Here is a 19,877-nt window from a genome sequence, read left to right on the forward strand (position 1 = left end):
CAGCAACAAGAGACAAGAGTAATAATGTCAGTAGGCAAATTTACGTCTACTTACTAAGAATCTCAATTAGTCCGGTCATTTTAGACATATAAATAGTGATCAAATAAAGAAAATCCCGACAGAGCCAAATCTTCGTAGAGACCTTAGGTTTACCACAAGAAATAAAGTGTCAAAAGTCTCCATCAGTCCCATGTGAGCTTAGGGACTTATTCGGGGCCCAAGGTCAAAATTTTTGGATTTTTGGATTTTTCTCGAAAACGGTAAGTTTTATCGAAAAAGTACCTCAGATTAAAGTTATAGATCTATAAAAATGGTAACTATGATTTTTTCTCTAAGACCCACCAGTAATATTTCCCAGATATTGCACTTGTAAGAATCACGTTCTACATAGTATGCACACATATGCCACGTATATACATATTTAGGTACTCAAGCAAGCAAAAATGCCTACTCGTGTCTCTTTTATGTATACATTATACTATTCTAAGAAAATAACATCTGGCCTTGAAAAACATCTGCCTATTCTTTTGTCCATGTGGTGTCGTTCACGTATACCTGCTTCTTTTAGTGTTGAACAAGCAGTTCGAGTGACTATACGTATTTATGACAAGCGTCTACTATTGAAGTTAGTGCTGATTAATATTTACAAAAAAATGTCACAATTTTGCTTTTGCTCTGAGGTACTTTTTCGATAAAACTTACCGTTTTAAGGGAAAAATCCAAAAAACCTAAAATTTTAACCTTAGGCCCCAAATAAGTCCCTAAGCTCACATGGGACTGATGGGGAATTTTGACACTTTATTCCTTGTGGTAACCCTAAGGTCTCTACGAAGATTTGGCTCTGTCGGAATTTTCTTTATTTCAATTGTCTAAAATGACCGGACTAAATACTGAATTACAGGTTCATAGCGTCAAATCGTAGACGGACTATGGTTCTATACTCTAACTACGCGTCAAATATAAATTTGTATGTTTATTTCTACAGTTCGATTGCCTGAAAGAGATAATCCTGTCTTAGTTGATGCTAGCTAATTGTAAAAACTTTTTAAAAGTTTTGGTACATGCCAAATACGCCATTTTATTTAACGAGCCCTTTTAATAGGGTTGTCTTCTATTAATGTTATAAAGAAAGGTTTGTGTTGTGTTTAAGGTTTATTTTATGTATTTGACAAATACAAAATCCAAACATTCACACACGGAAGTCTTGATCAAATATCTTATATTCTCTGTACCCAAAATCTTTCTGTAAGATTCAGTTTTGGGCCAAAAGAAGATAATAGTGATACATGTTTACAGTTTATGGTTCATTATCTATGGTCTACGCTATTGTCTACACATTATTGAAAATTTAAATTTACGTTTACTTGATACTTCATCTGTTATTTAAAACAAATACGATAATAAACGTATGTTATAAAAATATGTGATTTTTCGAATATAAAGTTCTTTACTGTATTCATATTAATCTCACTAGTGAATCATTTATGTTTTTTCTTAATTTAAATTATATTAAAAATAAAGTGTTCAACAAAGATAGAATGACACTTAAAAAACATTAAAACCACTTGTGTTTGCCGGAACATTATTCAAGCAAAATGCATTTTCCAATTTATGTTTTTACAACCAAATATAGTCTACCAATTTAAACTATTAATTACAATTAATTAGCCAAACCGTTAAGAAGATACAATTACAATCATGGCTACGAAACATAAACATATTTTCACTCGGTCCAAACCTCTGATGAATATCTATAGTGGATTGGATAATCAAGGAAAAGAGGTAATATTTATATTATGTGTTAAGAGATAATTATAAATGGTGTTGGCCTAGTTTACTTTTAATTAAGACATTATGTACCAAATATGTAGTATTTAAATAAATTTACTAGGTTGAAGTACGAGAGGACGCTGAACAACTTGTTAAATGGCATGAGATATCCGATGCTCTGGTTGCTGCCGGCTATTATAGAGCCCAATTACAAGGGCTATCAGCTTTTGATAAAATTGTTGGTGGTTTGACTTGGTGTATTGAGTTATGTGATATAGATATTGACATCAATCTTCTATTTGAAGAGAACTTGACTATTGGAAAAAAAATGTAAGAAATGGCTTTTTACATTGTTAATATTAGTTTTAGTGTATGAACTAAATCTTATTATAATATTTTTACAGAGCCCTCACCGAGAAGATAGTCAAAGTATTGCCAACAATGAAATGCCCTTTTATTATTGAACCTCATCAAATTCAGGGTTTAGATTTTATCAATATCTTCCCACTTGTACAATGGCTTATAAAGTACTCAAGTGAATTTAGAGAGGCTAAAGAGGAAGAACTTCGCATGTTTGCAGTAATGCAATATGAAAAAGATCATATATTTGAATCAGATAGAAGACATTATATTCAACAAGAAAAAATATTAAAAAATCTCATTATGATACAGGTTAGTTATTAAGCAAATATTATTTCTTTTTTATTATTTAGTTAGATAAATATGTAAATATATTACTTTCATTCCTTCAGAATCTCTATAAACCATGTAGAGTGCGTAAAAGAAAAGGAGGTCTTCCAACAAATGATCTAGAGCAGGTAAATGCAGTGCTATCTGAGTATGATCAGCGTATTTTAATGCATATCTCTAATAACAAAACTGATTCACAGCCTGATGAAGGACTTGAAGTACTGGTTAGTAATATTTTTAATAAATAAATTGAATTGTAAATACAAAGTTATTATGCTTTCTTCCTGTTTTTCAGTATGACTATGAAAAAACACTTGCTGATCCATCTGAAATTACAACAGAAGTAAGTATTTTTGATAGTAATAGCTTATGTGATTTGTCAATTCATAATTTATGGAACTTTTTACATTTCTTATCTCAGATACATGCTTTATTTATGGTTTTAATAGTTTTTTATATTTCAGACAGACAAATACATAGAACATGAAAACATAGAAAAAGATGTTTCAGATATTAAAATACATTATGCAGTTTTGCAATCGGAGTTAACTGGAGATCTTCCTCAGGAATTAGAAGAAAATGAAAAAATTAAATATTCTAATGATATTGAACAACTGTCAAAAGTTATAGATACTATGGAAAATGAAGTTGAAAATGTAAGAAAGGAACATGAAGAGAAAATGGATACAGCAAAAAAACAATATAGCACAGTGCTGAATAAGTTACAAAGAATCACTCGGAAGTTAATAAAAACAGATGATTTTGCGTAAGTACTTTTTCCATGCCATCTATACAATCATTATAAATTATATGACAAAAGAGTGTCAAATGTTACATATGCTTTACTGTTAATTTCTTTCCGATAGGTTCTTTACTCACTCATTGAATGTAGTTTAAGCATCACAATGATATAAAAATTACAGAACCAGAACTGTAAAATATTATTCAAGTTAGTATAAGTAGGATAAGACTACATAATTACACATGAGATTCCATTTGACTCATAATCAGATTATCTACTTTTTAATTAGCCAAGTGATAGTGATCCTTTCTGAATGACATATTGGATTAAAATATTTTCTCTATCTTAATGAAGAAGATTTATAAGAAATGGATGTTCTAAATATAACACACCAATGTATTGAAATTGCTGAATATGTACTATTAATTTGTTAAAATGTTATTAATATGTCATTTAGTATGTAAAGTGAGTTTGTAATTTTTACCTGTAAAATTATGCTCACACGTAGGGTGTAGGTAGAAGTGTTATGAGTTAATGTAATAAATAACATTGAGTTTTACCTATATTACAGTGATAAAAAGGCCAAGGAATTTTACAAATCCCTAAAAGAACTAGCAAGAGAAAGAAATGACCTTATGAAGGTCATCCATCACAGAGAACAGGAACATAAGAAACTTCAAGAAGAATTAAGGTTCACATTTTTTTATTAATTACCTGTTTAACTGTGAATGTCTCACTATAGACAGAAATTAAAAATTACATTTAAAGCAATCAATTAAACCCCCTTTCAAGATTGTGTATGATATGATACAGATTCAACTGCGTATTGCTAAAGTTAAAAAAATTAATGAAAAGTTTTTAAAGAATGTATAAATGTGAATTTATGACAATTTCATCAGTCAATCAGGAGACTTACGAGGACTAGTGCTGTATTTGTTACCATGGTAACCATTATTTGTAGCTTATTCAGTTGAAATAAATAATAAAATATTTTTTAGTATTGCCCAAGAACCTACAGCCATAATAGAAGAAGAGCCTCTAACTCCAGTAGAACTGAAGGAGTTCCAAGAAAGAGAAAAGAAGTTAAAAGACTTTATTAGTAAGACGAAAGCGGAGTTGGGACATTTGAACCGTCAAGTTTTAAGGTATTCTGTGGCGATTGACGAAGTACCTGGAACGGCTGAGTTATTGCAGTACGAGAAACGTTTCGTAGAATTGTATAATCAAGGTAATGGCTTTAATGTGTTTGGAAAGTAATTTAAATTTTGCCTCATAGGGTTCTTAATGGAATTAAAAAAAAATATGTGTTGAGTTTAACATGGAAAAAACTTATTACGATTTACTACAAATAAAGTAGTTTCACTAAGTTGATAAGCCGTGTTCAAACTAGAAAGTATTGTTTGCATAACCGTGGAATCGACTCCCGGTGGGGGTCTTCCCTCAGAGATACGACCTCCAAATGTTTAAAAAGCGAGTGTACTCCTCCCTCAAAGGCCGGCAACGCACCCACTAAAAATGGGTGTCTATGGGCTGCGAAGACTGCCCTTTTTGGTCGTCCCGCAAGCCCGTTTGCCCCCCTATTATATTAAAAAAATAAACCAGTAATAACCAATGTCGCAGTAGTAGTTATTCCGTATACGTTGTGTACCACTGCTTTAGCTCTTTCGTATACGTAATTTTGTTAATACATATAAGTATTATGTTTTTAGTTGCATCAAAACATAAAGAAACTAAACAGCATTATATTTTTTACAACACCCTTTATGAAGTGAAACTTTATACATCGAAGGAGTTGAGTCTACTTAATTCAATTTTGGATAATTATGAAGAGTGAGTATTAATTTATATAAAACTCTGATATTAATTAAAACCAAGACAAAAATAAATTGTTGACGTCTATTGGGCCATGGGGCTAATAAATTCCTTTTCCTCTATAATTTTCAACTTATTACAATTAAAAACCAATTCTAACTTAAGGTCTAAGATAACAATACCTAACTTCAGAATCGAATTTTGTATTGTCATTTATTTTAAACATTTGTCTATTAAATTACCAGAGTAATGTCATCACCAAGAAAACGTGAGGAATTTATGACTCAATTCGAATCAATAGTAGACTGGGTTAACCAAACCGTCCGTAAAGTCGAACACAAGTATCAAACAGAGAAAGAACAAAAGGCAGCCCTTCACACGGAATATTCAAGGTTGATGGACGTACAACGACAGTATGCGGCCGCCTTAAAGAAATTGGCTTCGGAGCGACATCGAATCGGTTCAGAGGAACAGTAATGTGTTCAATAACCTCAATATTATTTATATTTATAAGTGTTTGGTGCATAATGTATGACAGTAATAAAACCCCAAATATATATGCTTTTAAATTTTAGATGCAGACTGAATACTTTATTAGTATACGTCAATGTGACATTGACATATGACAATTTGTAACACTATTGAAACGATGTATTTATTTCAATATATACCTACCAATAACAGATGCTTGAAAAAACAGGATATGATTAATACTTATATAAAAATGCTTATATTCATCCACTTACGTGTAGTTCTGTTCACGGAGTTTCAAGTTTTCTATACAAAAAAGTATTGTTACTAATCTGTTAACTATTCCATTTTACGTTCGTTAGTTAATGTCTGAAACTCATTTACCCCTCAAAGGTACCTAAAGCTTAAGTCTCCTAAGGTGAGTTGCTAATTTTCTATTTGATTTTTTGATTAAGCAAATCAAACTCAAAATAACTTTATTCATATAGGTTTACAATACATACATTTTTTATTCCTTAGCTCAGAGTATAAAGGTCTTTAACTTACCGTTGAGATCTTATGAAAATATTAAATAATAAATTAATAATACAATATTTCTTTGTAAACTTTAATATTCATTATTCATGAATGTAAAAAATATATTTTTATTCGGAAAAATTGTCACATTTTTTTTAAGTTATAAAACTCGTCTTGTTGACGAGTTTCAATTTAGTAAAGTGTATATACTATATACCTTGTTGGTTATAAAAAGTCATAATATAAGTATTAATGGCCATTGCTAAATTTGTTTATTGAATGTTTTAAATAATTGAGCAAGTTGCCATCTATATTATTTTTTCATCGAAGAGTAATTTAAATAATCATCTGTAAAAAGAGGAACACACTTATGTTTGGATCATTTGCGGTCCGATCTCGGTCTGTTAAAATATAACTAAATGAAAAAAAATGTTTTCATACAGTCTAGTTCCGGTCGAATAAATATTTCACCAGAACGGGAGCGAACCGTGATTGATCTTATAGTGTTGATCCACCCTAACACCTCATGTTATCCTATAATATGTATCCTAAATATGCTATACAGTGTGTACTGTGCTACTTATTTAATATTATCTATTATATTTCTGTTTTGTTATTCTATTTTTAAGTCTACGTATATTGTACATGGAAAAACAGAGGAAGAAGTGTGAAACATTTTATGAAAATTAAGTGAGAATTAAGGCACGCTGTTCTCCCTGTTTATGTTTTATTTTCCCATGTTATGTTATATTTTCTAGTCTAACTGTCTAACATACGATTTATATTTTCTTAGCAATAAGTAACATACCATACCATACCAGCTTAAACAACATCAAGACTGATAGATGTTTTTGTATTGCGTTTCTACATATTTGTAAAATAAAATAAAACCAATTTTCTATTTAAAATGTTTTACTAATTATATAAACAATACTGGTAGACATAATACAAAATTCTATAATATAAAGTACTTATTTATAAAAATATATAGTAACAATTGATTAAATTGTTTCTTTAAACACATTAAACCCCTCATTAATTCAACATTTTACGCTAAAAATTACGCAATAAGCACGTAATTACAATATTTTATGAATATAATGGAATTACACAACATACGATTAAGTACTTTAAAATAAAAGGGTTTAGGAAAATATAAATTCTTTAATAGTTCAGAGGTTTACGACGTTGCCGTGCGAATGAGGTTTATGAGAACTAGTTCCACTATGACTGTGTGTATGCGAGTTGGGGCTACTCTTTTTATACATAGTGAATGATACAAGTTCTCTGTTTGCATTTGTCATGGCCATTGAATGAGAAACTACGTCGTAGCCCAATAAACTGTGTAATCGGTTCACGACAACGAGTGTCATACCTTTTTGTGTGACGCGAACAGTTTTTTCTGAATCTGATGATACAGCTGCAGTTATTCCCAATGATGTGTTCAGCTCCTGAAAATAATGTTCATTTACTAGTATGAAAATGAACAAGCAATTCATAACTCATCCACCATCTCACCCTTCCAGTAAAACGATAGCAAACAATTTTTTTTTTAATTAATTAAAATACCGATACAATCAGTATCGGTATTTTATTCCGATCACAATAATAAGTTTTTGTGTCGTGGTTGCGACATAAGCGCTATGGATATTGTGAGAACTATATCGAGGTTGCATACAAAAACGTTGTGATCGCTATCGCTGCCGCTATTGGAAGTAACAGAGTAAGGGCGCTGATTGGGCTTTATAATAGAGTTCATTATGCACTTGAGCTTATAACAATTTTCCTTAATTTTTTTTCAATTCTGGTATTGTTTGATTGACCAATCTTATATAGATAGCTCAGTTTATACGATAATAAGTACTGATTCACTAGATTACTCACCCTAACGACGGATGCCCTTTCGTCCTTTTTCAGTCCATACACAGTAGCTCCTTCATCCTTAGAAAGGTGAGGTGCACTTAAACCTCCCATTATCATTATATAAGGCATTTTTACACAAAACTATATTGCTCTACAATAAACTCAACGTAATAAAGAGAATCACCGATAAATTCTGCTATGCATTGTTACTGCAATATGCTACTAGGAATTAATATGTTTTGTCTTTGAGAGCGTGATTGCGTACGCGGCGGTATAGCCGCGAGCTGACTTGCGAGTCGCGACAGGTTGTTTGAAGATGTGTGAGTGTTCTACGTATTGTAACTTGAATGGTGGGCTACAATGGCTCTACATGTGTGCACTAGCATCGCAACATAATGACGTCGATTACATGACCTTCACGGTTGCATGGCACTTTGATAGCCCATTTACATTCGCGTACGAGTCGCGAGGCGAGGGACGAGGCGAGGGGCGAGGTGCGAGTGTGAACAGACGCTCGTGGCTCGCCTCGTCCCTTGCCTCGTCCCTCGCGGCGCTCGCGTCCGGAGCGGTTTTTGGGGCACGAGTCAAAGGACCTCGCGTCGCACGCGAGTGGGTGTTTACATTCGCCCTCCCGCTTTATTCTGGCTTCTACATCGTGCCGCGCAGGTTGTGTTTAGTTTTAAATACGCAAAAACAAAAACGCAGTAATCGTATAATGGATTGGTCGCAAGACGAAACATTTAAGTTCATAGAACTATTTCAAAAAGAACGAATAATTTGGGACCCTAAACATAAATGCCACAAGAACAGCCAAAAAGTAAGCGATGCATGGGCGAGATTGTCCGAAATAATGGGAAGATCTCAAACAGAATTAAAAAACAAGAAAAATTCTCTCATGGCTACATTTCGCCAGCTACTCCGGCGCAAAAAACAATCATATTTACAAGCTAGTCTTTTGCTTTTTAATCAAAGGTTCTACTTTGCTTAGCAGAAAATCAAAATCATTTGGTGGCATTCGGCAAAAATTCTGAAACTCGCCAGAATCTTCATTCAGCATTTCTTGAAACATTTGTTCCATACTTTGCCTGAAATTTAAAAGAGAAGCATTAAAAATAACTATACTACATATTGCATAATGCGATTCAGGGAGAAGCAGAAGCTCCGTAGGCATTAACACACTTACAGGGTTCTATTGCGATGAATCGATATCATCCACCATCTTCTTGGGCGCCACCGCCGTTTCTTTACTACTTTCCTTTTATTTTAATTAGTGACGTAGCAGTATAAGCCCAGTACGCACAAACTTGTTGCTGCTAAAACTTCGACGTCCTCCATTGTTGCTAGCTCAAAGACGACTGAACTCGGCACGCGAGTGTAAACAGGCAACTCATTTACCATCGATCAACACGAGCCTCGCACGAGGGACGAGGCGAGCCACGAGGCGAGGGACGAAGCGCGAGTGTAAATCCCGTATGAGACTATTTAAGCGCACGGCACTCATAGCCGGTAAGATAATTTCACTCCAAAACACGTACAACAGGGACTGTTTACTATGAAGTTCCTATTTGATTCTCTTATCGTGTCCTCTAAGCAATACATATTGTTCTTTGCAGTGTTACATAAATGAAAGTAATGAGGAATCTTTGTGTAATTAAAGTAAAAAAATACACCCATATATGAATTATATACCTATTTATAAATTTAAATCTAGTTTATTAGTTTTAAATATTTGGAAGAGGTTCTAAGTACATGAGGAGTTTTCGGATTTGAAAATCTTTTATTTTATGCAAATAGGTACAGATTGATAACAATATAATTTTTTTGACTTAAGAATTGGGGGTAGGTCCAAGTCAGAGTTTCTTCAGTAACTTTTAGTACGTAGTGTAGTGTTACAATATACTTTTATCTACTTACTTGCTGCCCCCGCGAACTTCGTTTCTGCTTAATGTGATTTTACTTAGCCTACCTTTTTAGTAACTACCAACATGGAACATTTTGCTATGTTACGCCGGAGACTGTTCGATTTTCCGGAATGAAAATTTTTAGGGTTTTCTGTGAATTTTTCTCTATATAAACCTCTGAGTTCAAGTCATATGTTTTAAATTAGTAAATAAAAATAAGGGTTGATCGTACAGGGGTGAAAATAAGGGTTGTATGTATTTTTATATGTTGTATCATAAATCAAAAAATTTGTCTAAAAATTAAAAAATAGAATTTTGGGGTGGACACCCCTTAACACGTAGGGGTTTGAAATATAGATAGTAACCGATTCTCAGACTTATTGAATATGCATTAAAAGTTTCATAAGAATCGGTCGAGCCATTTCGGAAGAGTATGGGAATGAACATTGTAACACGAGAATTTTATATACATATTAGATTTATATACTATGTCGTTAGCGTACCCATCATTACATCATTCGTCAGTGACTTTTATAAAGTCAGTGTCATGCCACTACAATAAACCTATTTATATAGTTATGTCAAAAATAAAATTCAATAAAGCCTATAATTTAGAAATTTTGTACTATATACAAAAGTAATTGAGGTTGATATAAAGATGAGTCACTCCATGAGCAGTCCTCGAAATATCCAACTTGGTCTGTTTATCTTACTGTAAAAGTTATTAGCTGTATTATATGTATAAGAAAATAGTAGCTCAAAATAACAGACCCATTTTTGCTTTTGTTCCTTTGATGTGTATTAATAGTAGGTGATCAGTCTTTGATTTTAAAACTCCGCGCTGTGGATATGAATGAACCACGACGGTAACTGCTGAACTACGGACGCGGATTAAGAATTAATTAATTAGTATATGCGTTGTAAGAACTTCTATATATAAGCCTTACTGAATAAAATAGTTTTCTTAAGAGTTCTTTATTTACCTATTTTTTTCTATAGACCGTCAGCGTTGTGTCACAATAATTAACTTATTTTAGTATTCGAGACGTATCAAAAAGCAAGATTAGTATTCGTGCAAACTATGGCGGAATTGGCTACGCGATCAACCAATGTAAAATGCCTGGAGAGTGCAGGAGTTTTAGGTAGTATATAATACTTAATAGTTCCTAAATCATGTAAGGGTTTAACGCTTTTATAACCCGCAGTAGTCTGCAGTATTTTAACTCTGATTTGAATAAATTTAGACTTCGGTTTCTAGCGAAACAATAACTACCTATAGGGTTGAAAAGCAAAGATAATATGTAATATTTTGCCTTAGTTATTTATTATTTTTTTATAATTACTAGTAGAAATGAAAAGGGAAGTAGTTACAGAGATGTGTGGCGCGGCAGTAGGTACTAGGTAATAGGTATTATAAAGAGGTAAAGTTTGAGAGGTAATAGGGATCTCTGGATCTACCGAACCGATTTAAAAAATCAAAAACGAAAATAAAAAAGGAACACGTTTCTTACGAACGCTACCTTAACGATGAGAGATATATGATTAAGTTATAGCTTGATAATGCCTACAAAAAAGTCAGCGACATGATGTCTTACTTTTATCTTAAATATATAAAAGAAAGTCGTGTTTGTTACAACACTTATAAAATATCGGATAAGTTATCGAATAACAATAAATAAATAAATTAATTTTACGAATGCAAAAACCATATGGTGCCATCTGTTGACAAAACTACGCATCATTTTACGTCGAATTGGAGGAGATGCATAGCCATGCTTTGATCCTGATCAAAAGATGTTGGATATCAGAAAGTGCTTAACATGCAGTATCGCCATATTGACGCTAGAGAGAAGATGCCTAATGTGTAAAACTGCCATTCTTCTTTCGCAATGGCAAGCAATAAAACATTTCTGTATTTGCAAAAAAGTTGTATTAATGTAATACTTAACATTAATGAAATCCTAAAATAAGTTAAATTAAAGTAACAACGATATTATAAGGTTGTAGGGCGGAACGAAGTTAGCCAGGTCAGCTAGTATTACATAAAAATAAGTCCTCCGCCACGTCAAATTATCGCTCTGTCTGTCTGTCTAATCTGTCTGTTGTATAAGGAAGGTTAAGGTGTATAAGTTTTCAAGGTTTACGGGTCACGGTTCCCGATGCTAAGCCGGGGCGGGTCGCAAGCTATTTTATAATGTCACTTTGTAGAGTTGCTTCGTCCCCTATTGTCTGATGCATGCAGTACAGTACGGCAATGTGCTGTGGTGGCGGCGGCAAGACTTGCTGAACACGATGAAGCTGTAGCCAGGCAGCTGCTTAGCGGAGGCATGGTCACCTCAACGCTCGAGAATCTTAACAAGTACAATGTATGTAGTTATTTTTTTAATGTATGGAATCAGAAGGAAGTATTTCTTTTGAATACAGTTATCGTTTTAATAAAAAGTATATTAAATGTATATTAAATCTATACGCTATAAATTCCAAGTTAAAATTATTTACTTTTTTTGCATTTTTCTATAGTTACGTTTCGATTCTTTGAATAATTTTCCTTTAAATTAAGAATTACAGTATAAATAAATTATTTTACAGGTATATTATAAGCGATCAGCGTTGTATTTATTGCGAGCGGTGGCCAAGTAAGTAAACTTATTTTTAATTATAGTAGGTGAACTTAGTCATTAACGAAACATTGGCATATATTCTTTACAGACACAATGAAGAACTGGCTTCAGCAATAGTTCGTCTGGGCGCATTAGAGCACATTGTATCATGTCTTGAGGATTTTGATACTCAGGTAGGATTAAAAAATAACATTATTGGATTCTCAAATTGTAATCTAATACACAAAATAATTTCGCAGGTAAAGGAGAACGCAGCGTGGGCTCTCGGCTATATTGGAAAGCACAGCGAGCACCTAGCCGGATTAGTAGTCGATGCGGGAACTCTGCCATTGCTTGTGCTAGCTTTTCAGGAACCAGAAATGAGCTTAAAACAGGTGACATCATTGTCTACACTGTATCATTTTCAACGCAAATGTTCTTGTCATTTGATTCGAATCCGAGTGTACAATATGCGTATCTATATATTAGTACATATATGTATTAATATTATTGATATACTAACAATACTACTACTGCTTATTACTCGTATGTACCTACTCAGTTCTTTGACATTTTACTTAACAATTTGTACTCAATATTAAATAAGTACCTACATCACAACAGTACGACAACGTTCTGATTTTTCATGAATTGCTTCTAATAAAGTGTAAGTTCGATGAAAATGGGCAAATAACTTTTTTTTTATAGATAGCGGCTGGTGCGCTCGTAGATTTAGCTCAACACAAACCTGAGGCAGTTGTCGACGCTGGTGCCATTCCACATTTGGTACGTGGATTAGAGAATCAAGATCCAAAATTAAAGGTATGCCATTATTTTATTTACCTACTATTAAAAAGTTTAGCTCATTATTATTGTTAGTGATCATATCATATATAGGTTAATAGGTTTCTTAGTATTAATTTTATGTCGGCTGACAATAATAATACAAATTTACTTAAACCTTACGCTTGTTAATTTTTTTCGATACATTACAGCGTAGTACATTGTGTGCTCTGGGTGCCGTGGCCAGTGCGAGAGCTGAGCTAGCCGAGGCAACAGTGGCCGGTGGGGCTTTGCCCCCTGCCCTATTACACACGGGACACGACTCGGCCCCAGTGCGAAGAGCTGCGGCTTGCCTACTTCGAGACATAGTCAAACACTCTGTTGATGTAAGTGAATTTTTTTCCTAAGCTTTACAAACTAAAAAGGCGCGAGACAATTTAAAACGAAAGATGTAAGCCGAAACATTGCGTTTGATGGTTTGGATAAACATACAATACCATAACGTATAGTTTCCAGTGTCACCACGCATTGGACTCAAGATGATGTTGACCAATCACAATAGAACGGAGCGAAACTTCCATACCCCCGCTTTTTTTACAATAGCTTTTAATAATAAAAATAGTTTGAGCATTCAATCAGCGAAATTAAACAAAAACCGTATTTAATTATTTGCAGTTGGCCCAGCTCGTAGTCAACACTGGAGGCTGTGGACCGTTAGTTGAACTGATGTTCGAAAACACAGGCGGAGCGCGTATTCCTGCTTGTATGGCCCTCGGCTATATAGCAGGACAATCTGATCAATTAGCTATGGCGGTCATTGAATCAAAGGTAAAATATATTTTTAAATATGATTCAGCAGCTTCTTAAATTTCATAGTAGATATATATAGCATAACTCCGCGGTTCGATTCCCCAATTAAAATAGAAATGTTTTTTTATTAACATGTACGACTTACACGCCTATATTTGTATTTTAAGCGCTATTTATTTCATACAGGCAGTAGTGGTCTCAGTTGAAATACTACAAAAAAGTGATGCAGATGATGCAGAGTTGTGTGCAGCAGCTTGGACTTTGGGGCATATATCAAAGCATTCTCCACAACATAGCCTTGCAGTTGCTGTAGCTAATGCATTTCCAATTTTACTTCAGGTTGTAATCCAGCAAACTAATGGTTACTCACATAGAAATCCATATTTAGCTATCTTTTAAATCAAATTGTGTTTTTTTTTAAAGCTAATACTTTGAGCAGCTTGATAGAATATTCCATTTAGCTACAAAATCTTTAAAATAAAAAAATACACCCTTAAATTAAATTCCTTTACAATTTTTGTTATATTCACATTTAAAATACATAGTAGATAGATAAACCTATAATAAAAGAATTGGGTACTGTGCATAATTTAAATAATATGTAATAATAATGTAAATCAATTTTATGTAGTTACTATCTGCTATTTGAATTGTTAAGACAGAGTAATATAATAAAAAAAAATTGTTTTTCTCTGGTGTCTATTAAGATGTTCGAAATTATCATGTCTCTCAAAAAAAAAAAGTTAAGTAAAATTAAGTATAAGTTTGAATGTTTTTAGTTGTACACAAGTCCTAAGTCATCTGCAGAAGTGAAAGCCCGGGCCTGTTGTGCATTAAAGCAGGCCTTGCAGTGCTGTTTACACAGACCAGCCTTAGAACCCCTCTTACATTCTGCACCAGCATGCATACTAAAATATGTTTTAGCACAATATGCTAAGGTATGGTAAGAACTCTTGACTTTCCTTTAAGTCATCAGTTATAACATTATAAATTCTTATCGTATCATCAAACATAAAATATAACAAATTTATATTGCTAAAAAGTATAACATTTCGTGGCTAATAGACTGGATCATCATCAAGATTATCATCCTCATCTTCATAGTCTTCACCATTATCAAAGTAGTTATTTGCATAATCTGTACCGTCATCAATTTCATCTTCTTGTTCTTCTTCATCTTCTAAATCTTCATCTATATCATCTTGTTTTTTGTTGTCATCACCAGCTGTGGCCATCATCTCGTTGGAGTTCTCCTGTGTTTCTTTTTTCTCTAGTAATTGTAAACGTTTTTCTATATCTTTGGGATCATCCAACTTTCGTTTTCGAGACGATGGTCGCATGCGACTCGCTTGTGGTCTGAGTTCAGGAGGGAAATTAGCCCAGACACAATCCAATACCCTTCCTTTATTGGCATCTAGGGCTAACAACTTATATTTATCAGAATATCTTTCAATTCCATCTGTTTCTCTGTTTGCTTTCACATAGGCGGGTGATTCGTGTAAGTATTCTATAAATTGATCCTTTACAATAACCATATAGTCTGTTGCGGCGTCACTATTTAATGGAAGAGGTTTTGTTTCTAATTTTGGAAATAGAGGTGGTGGAGCCAAAACTTGTGGTGCATTATCTCCTCGCGCAATACCAAGAGCCTGCATCTGCTCTTGTGTAAGCGAGGTATTGGTACCCCGACCTCGTCCTCTGCCCGCCATAGTATTATTCTTGCCTATTCATTGGTTTGTTAAACAAATTAAAAGAAGTAAATTAATTAATTTATAACTTTGTTCAGGTTATCATCAGAAATTATTAATACAAAATTACCGCATAATAAACAATGTCAATTCCAATTGATAAGTGTCAAGCGCAAGTGGGATAAGTCAGTAGTCAAGTAGCGTCACACAACAGACACAGACAACGTAAATAGTAAAGAATAAAACGCATAAAATCAAGGAACAATAATGTAGACAAAACACCAATAAAAGTCGAATAAAACTTATACTTACTTTAATAATAATCATAAGTTATGTATACTATACATCGCATAGATACTATGATACTCTATTGCCTCAAGGAACCGTGGTCAGTCAATCAAAGGGCGGCTTATTTTGGTAGGGGAGCCCAAGAGGGGATTTCGGGATTTACTAAAGCGCGGCAGATTAATATATAGGGGGATACCTTGTACCCGGTTAAGTACCTCCACAAAATATGAGGCCCATATATAAGGCCGCACGTGAAGGAGACAGGATCAGTTTAGTAAAAAAAAATTGACCATCAGAAATTCCCGAGCGCGTCAGATTAAGGTAGGGTGAGTTAATTACATCCTAAAAAGTGTATATTCCACTAATCTGACAATTTGAGAGTGACGGAAAAAAAGGGGAGGGCAACAAAGTTGTAAAAAAAAAACGTCATCTCGACATTCTCAAGCGTGGCTAATTTCTTTTTTATATTGATGGAAATAATTCAAGAATATTGAAAAATATATAATCTGACGATTTCCGCAAGCCGAAATAACAAAAATTCGTCGATAAAGTTAAATGCGTGCAGCTGCGTGATGCCTACATTTCCTTAAACCGATCGGAATCTACTAAACGGCGTTCTAAATATTTCCCTCAAAATTACATTTCCTGTGAATTTGAACCGATTCGGACCGATAGATTTTGAGAAATTTTGAAAAATCTTAAAAAAATAAGAAATATTTTTTTTAAAGTGGTTTCTTTATCGATCAACTGCAAAAACTAATCCGCCTTTGAGCTTGAAAAACCACGTCGATCGCCACCAAGCTGGTCAAAAGCGGTTGATTAGTTCGAGAGATATCGTGAACGAAAGAAACCCGAAAAAGTGTTTTTTCGGGATTACTCCGAAATTTGTGGTTCGATCAATTAAAATTGCAAAATTACTTATGATGATGATAAAATTGCGTCGAATGCCGCCAACCGCGTGAAAATTGCTTGATCCATTCAAAAGTTATTGCGGTTTGAAAATTCCAAAAATAGTGTTCTATGAAACTTTTATCAGACTTTCGAGCTGGGAGAGCTCAAAAGCATATAAATGTTATTTCTTTGAACTCAGCGAGCTCAAAATATAAATTTTAAGCGCCCAGGAATGGAATTAGCGGGAAGTTGCAGGGATGGCCCTTTAGGTGAACCGTTTTCCTAAAAAAAATTTGTCAGATCAGGCGAATCCCTCTAGATAATCGTCAGATTATGAGACAGTACGTTTAGAACATAAAGATGAACCACATATATCTTAATCTGACGCGCAAATTATGAAAATGGCCGTGGGTTTGCGTCCCATCGAAATCGTCAGATTAGTGAATGAGAGCTTTTTTTTGGTGCACTTAACGCTCCCTTAGAAAATCTGACGCGCTCGATAATTTTTATTTTTTTTTCATTTTCAACCCTTAAATACAACCACCCGCATCATGCAAACGATCAGATTAACATACATACATTATTAAAAATACGTAGGGCATTGATGCTATCAATATCTGACGCGCTCGAGGATGTCCATGCAACAGTTTTTTTTTACATATTTAACAATCTATAGCCGCTTCCCCCACCGATGAAAAGGTATATATCACATAACATTTTTTTCTTCTTATTATCTAAGCTTTGCATCCCAATAGGTCTCTACGACGCTCGAGTAAATCCCCATTTAGCATCGTGGGCTCCCCTACCATTTAGACGTCGGTCGATGTAAGTTATTATTTTTTAGATACTTCCAAATGATGCCCGAGCCAGAAGGCTTTTTGTAACGACTGGTGCACTCAAAAGGATTCAAGAAATCGATACGGTACCTGGAACTTCTTTAAAGGAGTATATAAATATTATTAACAGTTGCTTCCCAGAAGAAATAGTAAGGTATGGAATTTATTACTATTTTATATATTATAATACCTTTTTGAAAATGGGTATTACATTTGCAGTAGTTATTTGCTACCTACGATTAACATGATCTATATTTAACTGGGGCTTGATAATTTATCATTTTTGCAGATTTTACACACCAGGATATTCAGATTCATTATTAGACAGAGTGGAAGCCTTTACACCACAGGTATATTATAAAATATTTTAAATGGTTTTATAGGATTATATTTTCATATTGTTACTTGTTGGCATGTTTAACTATCACGACTCTTCGATATGCGCTACTTACGCAGATTCTTATTTTTTTCTAACCTTAGCTTATGTACTTTTTGATTTCAGATTCCAGAGTTATTCACAGACAGGGTACCGAGCGACTGCCAGAGCGAATTGACAATGGAAAACACAAATTAAATTGTTAATATTTTATTTTGTTCGAATGTTAAGTCCTTCAACCGATTTTCGATAGTGTCCAAATGGTTTTTTGAATTTTAACTGATCTCCCTCCAATAGTCGTCGTATCAATTGCCATAGATTGGGTCGCAACTCTGTAACTGATTTTCATATTCAAATTAGATAGTATTATACTTGCCGGCAAATAAGTTTACTAGTGCCAATAAGAAGCTAAGATTTAGGGTAATTTTCAGTCTAAAAGTCAGAAACGAGATTTATCGCAAAATATGACTTGTATATCATATAGAATGTATTGGTTTATGACACAATTAGCGCTACTCTCGACTCTGACACTCTTTAATGAGATTTAGCGCAAACTATGACTCGTATGTCAAAATCGAATACATATTTGACTTAAAAGTTAACGCTAAGTCTCGTTTCTGAATTAACGACACCGGTCGGCCAAGTCGTGACTGAATCTAAGAGTGAGGTAAATATTTTTATTTGTATCTCATGTCACAATCTCGTCTTGAGCGCTAACAAATATGCCAAACTTCACACTGAAAAATGGTTGGACAGCTCTTGAAACTGGACTTAGTTTGATTAACGTTCTAAAATCGTCGGGATTCTGAATTTATTACGCCGGACGTTTTTTAGCTTTTTTTTTACTAAAAGTGATTTCCCTCTTCGCGTAAACTTTGCACTGCAACGCAAATCTACGCAAGTTTTACCTACGCATGTAATACCGATTTAACTATTACAATCACCGAGTCTTGTCACAATATGTTGCACCAAAGACAAAATACCTGCTTTTATAGCACTGAATTACTTATATATACATAAAATCTAAACAGTCTAATTGCACTATTTTAACTAAAGTAGCCATTTGTCATTTCTTCATAAACACCATTTGACAGAAAGAGTATTTTTATTTAGTTAGTCCAATTGAACTTCAAAAGCATATAAAGACACATTAATTTTAAACCATGTTATAGAATATTGAGATTGCATGAGTTTTCAAGTCTTACTTTCATATTATTAGAAGTATTGTTTTGCGAATATTAATGTGTCAATGTCTCATCTTAGTGACATAAAAATATGTATCACTATGAAAAAAGTGTAAGAAAAGAACAATCCCTAGGTCCCTTTTCTATTACTTTGCCATGCCATGATAGCTTTAATGTTGTTAGGTAGCTCAGATTTGAGAATTAGATTTTTTGAAAGCTTTTTATCGTATAAACAAGAGCCCTTAGTCCGATTCTCGTACGTCAAAAATGTATTGGATTTTGACATACATAGTTCACTCTATCAATACTTACCCAAAGCCAGGACCTCCAAGTATGTTAAGTACATAAACTCCTTCTGTATCCACTTCAAAACATATCCTTTCATTTTTACAATTTATATTGTGTGCTTTGAAATAATTCTCCAAATTACTGATTACAGGTCCTGGTAACCCCTTAGAAATAAGTTTCATAAAATTTTAACATTCAAGGCAAAATTCTATTTTATTGAAAAAGTATTTTACCTTAATGTTGCATGTTGTCTCACCAGTCGATTCTAATTCAATTACTAAAATATATGACATAATTAACTGTTGTTCCTGACCAATATTTGAAGTAGCATTAAAAGTTAAAAACAAAGGAATACTTCCACTATCTAT

The 19,877-nt window shown here is 33.6% G+C and overlaps 3 protein-coding genes and 1 long non-coding RNA gene across 6 annotated transcripts; 2 read left to right on the forward strand and 2 right to left on the reverse strand.

Moving 5' to 3' along the window:
* Positions 1-1,341: 1,341 nt before the first annotated feature.
* LOC125049232 (coiled-coil domain-containing protein 93) lies at positions 1,342-6,203 on the forward strand. Of its 2 annotated transcripts, XM_047648386.1 has the most exons (11): positions 1,342-1,782; positions 1,892-2,100; positions 2,175-2,442; positions 2,523-2,588; positions 2,661-2,684; positions 2,756-2,803; positions 2,925-3,226; positions 3,774-3,893; positions 4,201-4,430; positions 4,912-5,032; positions 5,260-6,203. In XM_047648386.1, the coding sequence occupies exons 1-11, from the start codon at positions 1,699-1,701 to the stop codon at positions 5,489-5,491; spliced, it is 1,704 nt and encodes a 567-aa protein (XP_047504342.1). In that variant the 5' UTR covers positions 1,342-1,698; the 3' UTR covers positions 5,492-6,203. The 2 variants fall into 2 exon arrangements, with proteins under 2 accessions (XP_047504342.1, XP_047504341.1); XM_047648385.1 differs by having other exon boundaries at positions 1,346-1,782; positions 2,523-2,684; positions 5,260-6,202.
* A 1,169-nt stretch (positions 6,204-7,372) lies between these two features.
* Positions 7,373-7,879, reverse strand: LOC125049235. The gene is made up of 2 exons (XR_007116969.1): positions 7,520-7,879; positions 7,373-7,452 (listed from the first exon to the last, which is right to left on the reverse strand). It is a non-coding gene; the product is annotated as an uncharacterized LOC125049235 (long non-coding RNA).
* Positions 7,880-9,563: 1,684 nt separating this feature from the next.
* On the forward strand, positions 9,564-18,935 carry LOC125048583 (sperm-associated antigen 6-like). 2 transcript variants are annotated; one of them, XM_047647325.1, is made up of 14 exons: positions 9,564-9,658; positions 10,803-10,907; positions 11,974-12,131; positions 12,355-12,401; positions 12,475-12,559; positions 12,626-12,760; positions 13,074-13,187; positions 13,361-13,534; positions 13,824-13,976; positions 14,145-14,297; positions 14,738-14,896; positions 17,670-17,815; positions 17,951-18,011; positions 18,164-18,935. In XM_047647325.1, the coding sequence occupies exons 1-14, from the start codon at positions 9,649-9,651 to the stop codon at positions 18,233-18,235; spliced, it is 1,572 nt and encodes a 523-aa protein (XP_047503281.1). In that variant the 5' UTR covers positions 9,564-9,648; the 3' UTR covers positions 18,236-18,935. The 2 variants fall into 2 exon arrangements, with proteins under 2 accessions (XP_047503281.1, XP_047503280.1); XM_047647324.1 differs by lacking the exon at positions 9,564-9,658 and adding an exon at positions 10,213-10,463.
* LOC125048585 (DNA-directed RNA polymerase III subunit RPC7-like) lies at positions 15,009-15,812 on the reverse strand. The gene has a single exon (XM_047647326.1). It carries the CDS (start codon positions 15,665-15,667, stop codon positions 15,017-15,019), a length of 651 nt encoding a protein of 216 aa, XP_047503282.1. The 5' UTR covers positions 15,668-15,812; the 3' UTR covers positions 15,009-15,016.
* Positions 18,936-19,877: the final 942 nt, after the last annotated feature.

The sequence above is a fragment of the Pieris napi genome, chromosome 4, assembly GCF_905475465.1.
Source record: "Pieris napi chromosome 4, ilPieNapi1.2, whole genome shotgun sequence".
Taxonomy (NCBI): Eukaryota; Metazoa; Arthropoda; class Insecta; order Lepidoptera; family Pieridae; genus Pieris; species Pieris napi.